This window comes from Eurytemora carolleeae, unplaced genomic scaffold, assembly GCF_000591075.1.
Source record: "Eurytemora carolleeae unplaced genomic scaffold, Eaff_2.0 scaffold724, whole genome shotgun sequence".
NCBI lineage: Eukaryota > Metazoa > Arthropoda > Copepoda > Calanoida > Temoridae > Eurytemora > Eurytemora carolleeae.
The window spans coordinates 86,495-93,258 of NW_019397234.1; the positions used below are offsets into that span (position 1 = coordinate 86,495).

The following is a 6,764-nucleotide window of genomic DNA, read 5'->3' on the forward strand; positions in this document are numbered from 1 at the left end:
TAAAGTGTAAAAGCCGGGGACGAAGTTTTGAGTGACCCATTATAATTTTTTTTGTCAAATTTTGTCATGAAAAAAAACATCGAAAAATATCAAATACAAAAAAAAGTTCTTTGAATGGTTAGTTCACACCAAAAAAAGCTTGAAATCTTAAATGTTTGTCTATAAAGGTGAACACTGGACACATTCAAATTCTAAATGTTTTTCAAAAGAAAAAATGTAATGCTTATCTTAGAAACCCTGTAAAAAATTTGTGCTTATTTGTTACTATACAGCTGACTGTTCAATGCTCATTGTTTAAACTGGTGAAGAATTAAACAACGCATTTATCGCTGGCTTATCTGACAAAATGTGATTTACTACCGTTTGACCCCGAGTAGCCCTGGTTCTCCTGGTACTCCTGGAACCTGATGGTTGAATATTAAGAATTTACCGCGGTATTGTTCCACTAATATTTGGTTTGGATCCCACGCAAATCAATCAAGATGTCCCGCCAGGGTAGGTTCACTTCTTTATTTTTCATTTTCACATTTGAAAATAAAATTTAATTTTTAAATTTCATTAAATGCTATCAAAAAGTGTAGATAATTAACATAAGAAAGAGATATTAAAGTAAATTTTTTTTCAAAGTGCAGAAAAATTTTTGGTGAGCAATTATCATATAAACACTTGTTTTCTCGCATTTCAAATGCTGACAAGCAGGCCCAGTTTTGAAAAATTCCAACTATCCAACAAAAAATGGTTGCGACCCATATAACCTCTGATGGGCAGGGTCGGCTCTAGTGACTTTAATAGGGGGATCTGGAAGCTACAGGGTGACCAGGGGTCATGAAGGTGGGTTAGGAGGTAGATAGGAGGGGGGGGGGGAGGAGGTCATTATGTCTGATTCCCCTGACGGTGGTGGTGTATCCAGGTCCTGGTCTTCATGCAATAATATAGAACATCCTTCCTGTAATCTTCATCCTCGTACACACTCCTCTCTATACATCTAGCTTTCAATCTATCTTTCTATCTTTACACACAAGATTAGGGGACAGGGGGTCACATGACTCTAGGACTCTAGTTTCCTCTACATCCATACTTCATCCATCCATCCTTCATACGTCCTTCATCCATCCATCCTTCATACGTTTTTTCTTTATCTATCCATCCTTCATCCATCCATCCTTCATCCATCCATCCTTAATACGTCCTTCATCCATCTATCCTTCATACGCCCTTCATCTACCCGTCCATCCTTCATACGTCCTTCATTCATCCATCCTTCATCTACCCATCCTTCACACGTCCTTCATCCATCCATCCTTCATACGCCCTTCATCTACCCATCCATCCTTCATACGTTCTTTCTTTATCTATCCATCCTTCATCCATCCATCCTTAATTAATCCTTATTCCTCCTTTATTCCTCCGTCATTCATCTTTCATCCGTTCTTTATTCATTTCTTATTTATCATTTATCCATCATTCACCGGGCCTTCAACCAACCTAAACCATGTTGTTTCATATAATGTATTCACCCTTTTCATCCATTCGTTATTCGTATTATTATTCCTCTGTTCTTCCTAAATATATTTGAATCTCTTTGTACCTTACTCAATCCTTTCTCTTTTATCGTCTTCATTCAATCTCTTTCTTTATTTTTTTTTTATCAATTTCTAACCATTTAGTTCTTTCCTTTTAAACCTTTCCCAAAACTTCATAGTCTAAAGAAAAATTAATAAATTTCTGGTTGTTTATTTATTCTATCAACACATTTTTAATACATCAGACCTTAATCAAATAAATATCGAGAGAATAATTAAAAAATTTATTTATGTTCAACTCTTTGGTGGCCCACAGCCGCATCACAGGATTATAAACAACTAGGTCATGAAACCATTTTACATAGAGGGTACATTTACGTTCAATAACAGAGTTTCAACTAACAAACCTTAGAGTATGAAAAGATAAATACAGTATAATTTTTGTATATTGTTACATTAAATGCATGGACGTCTTGGTTAATAAACATTTAAAGGTTGATAATATAAAATTTGGCTAAAAATTATGGATGATGAATGAAAGGATGAATGAGTAAATGAATGGAATGAATGGACTAAATGCAATATACAATAAATGAGTGTAAGGACTGAATTAACGATTAGAAAAGAGTTCATGTAAATTAGAAACGGTCTGCAAATGAGGTCTCGACCTAACATAATTACTAATATTGATCTTTAAAGCTAGAACCAAAGCAGACCAAGAAACAGGGGTAAACGCAGTTTTATAAACTTAAACTTAATTGTGTTTGTACTTTAATAAAATCTAGATCTAGAAATATAAATAGAGTTAAACTTTGTACCCCTGTATTGGTATATATCATAATATGTACAATCTATATGTACCCCTGTATTGGTATATATCATAATATGTACAATCTATAGGTTAATAATATCTATCTGTATAATTAACTAACATTCCTTGCAATAAATAAGATTAGAATTCTATGGGGACAAGATTTAACACTGGTACATTTTGGGATGAAAACATGGATTCCTCTCAGATATTCTATAAGGAAACTTGTAGATTAGGCCTAGATTGGTTGTGGTCGTCATGGAGATTGGAGATATGTGGCATTCTTGGCCCTAGAGACGATAAATCTTGTAGATTTGGACTTTTAAGATATTGGCCCAACCTCTCTCTGTGCTTCCACCATACTGGAGAATAGTGGAGACTCCTTCTTCATGTAGATGTCGTCTGTGTTTGAAAGAAGAGAAGCGGACCAGGTTAATCTACTCTTCAGTTTCTTTACTCCGGTACATTTACGCATATGCTTCTCCAGGGTGCTGGCAATACTAAACGGCATGTCACACAGGCGGCAGTTCAATGCTTCTTTCCCTTGCCGACCATGGGTTTTCATGTGTCTTGTTAGTTTACTGCTTTGTGCACAGCTGTAGGGACATAGTTCACATTTATATGGTTTCTCTCCAGTGTGGGATCTTCTGTGTACTGTCAGATTAGAACAATTCTTAAATACTTTTCCGCAGTACTCGCATGTATCGTTCCGTCCCTTACTTATGATCTCCTTGCGCAGCTTCGGGTCAAATATAGCATCAAGACGACCCTTCTGTGCCAGTGCTCTGACCGCACTAGGTTCAATGAGAGGAAGGGATACTCCAGGTGGTAGAGGAGGCAGGTTCATGTCTTTTAAGGAAGATCTTCGGTTTGTTTTCATCATCTTGTCCTTCATAAAGTTATCCCTTAAAGAAGTCAGATTGTTTCTCATTGAGGACAATGGACTGGATCCAGTATAGGACGTCATAGACGCTGTGTAGGACGGTAGGCTTGTACTATAGGACGGAAGCCATGTTCCTGCATAAAGAAAATCTTTCTCCGTCTTAATCGGGGACAGTTTCTTCTCTGGACTGAAAAATTCGTCTTCCAACTTTCGTTTCAAGCTTCCTGACTCTACAAGAGCTTTCCTGTAGGCCTCCTGGTACTCCTGGATCTGACTAAACCCAAACTTGGAGATAAGTTCTCCGACCAGTGAACTTGAATCCTTGGGCTCTCTCTCCTCCAGACCGGAGTCTGAGCTAAGTTTAGAACCTGGGCTAGGTATGGAGTCAGGTGTAGGTTTAGGTTCTGTGTTAGAAGTGTCCGTGGGTGGATCTCGACGCATCGTGAGATCTTCCGCCTCCTGGTTGTCGTCAAATTTGAGTTTGGTATCATGCAAATCCTGGGTTCTTAGACTCATCAGTCCAACCTTTTCAGGAAGCGATCTGTCTGCATTTGCATAGGAGGGGGAGGATGTTAGAGCCGCGGGCAGGGAGAGGGGTGAGATGGAAGGATTTATGGGAGAAGGAGGAGAAGGACGTCCTGGCGTTCTTTCGTCCTTAGGACTATACGATAGATGTCTCAATCTCTCAGCATACATATCCATCTTGTCCAGTCTAAATGGATGGGTTGGGTGTGAGTTTAAATTTCTCGCAAATTCATGGAGATACGAGGAATCCCGGGGATAGTTCGACTTATGACTAGAACTCGATTTCTGGGCCGGGATAGAGAGAGAACTGATTGGTTTAAGAGTGAGAGATGAAGTTTGGAGAGGACTTCTCCGACTTGAGGAGGAATCAGGGATGGATGATGAGTAGGGAAGGGAGGAGTGGAGGGTTGAGGATGGAACGGAAAGAGCAGGACTGGGAAGGGATCTGTGTAGTTGGAGGAAACTGTAGTATGGATCAAGGCTGTTGAGAAGAGAAGGATGAGGAGGGTAGCCTGATGTCAGTCCTGCTCCGGACATTAGTCCTGCCAACCCTAACCCAGGATATCCTGGAACAATATAATATTATAGATTAAACCCCAAATTATTTCAGAGAAAAGTTGAGAAACAAGAACACGAAAATGTAACACAAAAGGAAGAAATGTAACACAAAAGAATAAGAAATGTAACACAAAAGAGAAGAACATGTAACACAAAAGAGAAGAACAATGTAAGTAACACAAAAGAGAAGAAAATGTAATACAAAAGAGAAGAAAATGTAACACAAAAGAGAAGAAAATGTAACACAAAAGGGAAGAAAATGTAACACAAAAGAATAAGAAATGTAACACAAAAGATAAGAACATGTAACACAAAAGAGAAGAACATTTATCACAAAAGAGAAGGAAATGTAACAAGAATAAAACATTTTATATAACTGAATCAGAAAATAAACATACACGGGTAAAAACCTTTCTTTAGTACTTTGTAGGGAAATGTTTATATTATATTATGTTTTCTACATGATTTAAATCAATTAATCTTTGTAGAGATCTCGAAACTCGGATTTATTTAAACCAAAAAAAAGAAACTTAAAAAACTAAAATGTGCATATTTGCTTTCTTCATAGTTTTTCTTATCTTTCCCGGCACATTCAGATGACGTTAGTTTTGACCAGTAGTGTGAATCATTCTTTTTATGACGATTCTTAAACAAAGCGTAGAATTTACAAACATATCCTACCTGGCAAAGAATCAAGTTTTGGTTTTGTGTCTAGAAAATCTTCAGATTTGATTGGCAGTGATTGATCAAATAAATGATTGGAGGATAGTTCTGAGTAGCATTTGATCCCATGTACTTTCTGTACATGTTGAATAAGGGACCAGGCAGTGTAATGTACATCTTTGCAGTACCCACAGTTGTACAACATAGGTTCTAAAAATACAAATAATATTCTAAGTTTGTAAGTTTATTTCTTATGAAAGATTAATTAGATATGAAATTCGAAAGAAATGAAATGATAACTTATCTCAAACTCTTCAAATTTCTTAAACTGATGGGTTTTCAAACTTTAAATATTTATTCTTATAATTATTTAATCTTTATAACAGAAACAAATATTAAGAACTGAAAAGGGTGAACCTCGACCGAATTTTGATTTTAAAAATGTGTATCTGACACCTGGTTTATTTAGTTTATGAGGTTCGAATCATCATCAACACCAAATTTTAAATCTAGAAGCGTTTATAATAAAAAATATCAAAGGTCTACGACATCAGGTTGCAAAGGTAGAAGAACTAGAAAATTATAATTTTAATGAGAAGAATCATCCGTTCCTGAATTGTTATGTTTGATCAAAATAATGTTAATACCTGATTTGACCGTGTTAGATCCTACTGATATTCGGTCAGCTTGATCTGACCCTGATACACGAGGAGACCCCATACTTCCAACATCCTTACTTTCATCCTCATCCTTCCGGTCTACTTCCGGGACATCTTCCTCCCTTCCCTCATTCCTCTTCTCAATATCTACTTCCTTTTCTTCGGATACATTTTCCTTCTTACAGTCCATCATTTTGTGGTTCAGAAAACTAAAAAAAATGTATATATAGTAAGACGAATATAATTACAATTTTCATATTGTCATTATTATTATTATTATTGTTATTATTATTATTATTATTATTATTATTATTATTATTATTATTATTATTATTATTATTATTATTATTATTATTATTATTAATACTATTAATTTGTTATTTTTGTCGTTATAATTATTATAATCATATCTTCTTCATTTTTTAAACATTTTTATACCTCGGCATATCGGAGAGAGAAAATTTTTGCCTGCATCCTCCACATGTAACAACATCCCGCACTCCGGGCTCAGAATCTACTAAATTATAAAAATATTTTTTAAAAGTCCAGATTCATTTATTTTAAACTTTAAATTGTTGATTGAAAAAATAAATCTGCATCAAGTCTGCAACAGATCTGTTAGCAGGCGATGAAACATTATATGTGCGGCGTGTGCGCAGCTCGTGATATTTTTATATTACAAAAAAAGTTGAATTAACTAATAAAACAAACTAAATTGAAGTGCACAGTGAACAATGTACATTGTAAATTGTACATAATTGTGTAATGTGTAGTGTATTATGTATAGCTTTGTTTTGTACAGTAATGTTTAAAAGGTTCAGGTTTAATAGACCTGTGAGATTTCATTTTCAACCCCTTTTTCATCCATTAAAAGTAGATTTTTCGTTTATGCCACATGTTTTGAATATTTAAGTACAGAAGGTTCGTTATTCAAATTTGTTTTATGGCTTTTAAAGACAGATCAAAACTGTTTGAGTTTAATTCGGACATTTTAGTTAGTTTTTTTATTGTATAGGAGTGAGGATTTTGGAATTGGTCATGTATGAGCCAGATATATTGAATTGGTCAGGTATGGGCCAGATATATTGAATTGGTCAGGTATGAGCCAGATATATTGAATTGGTCAGGTATGGGCCAGGGTT

General features: G+C 35.5%; 1 protein-coding gene across 3 annotated transcripts in view; it reads right to left on the reverse strand.

Moving 5' to 3' along the window:
* Positions 1 to 1,718: 1,718 nt before the first annotated feature.
* The window catches only part of LOC111712919 (uncharacterized), a 15,484-nt gene continuing 10,438 nt past the window's right edge, over positions 1,719 to 6,764 (reverse strand). For 2 of the 3 annotated variants that reach the window (XM_023487680.1, XM_023487678.1), the window contains exons 2-5: positions 6,061 to 6,139; positions 5,611 to 5,831; positions 4,982 to 5,173; positions 1,719 to 4,308 (exon numbers count right to left, since the gene is read on the reverse strand). In XM_023487680.1, coding sequence (XP_023343448.1) covers positions 2,657 to 4,308; positions 4,982 to 5,173; positions 5,611 to 5,831; positions 6,061 to 6,068 — 2,073 coding nt within the window. In that variant the 5' untranslated portion in view covers positions 6,069 to 6,139 and the 3' untranslated portion in view covers positions 1,719 to 2,656. The remainder of the gene's footprint in view (positions 4,309 to 4,981; positions 5,174 to 5,610; positions 5,832 to 6,060; positions 6,140 to 6,764) is intronic. The other variant, XM_023487679.1, reaches the window with a different exon arrangement.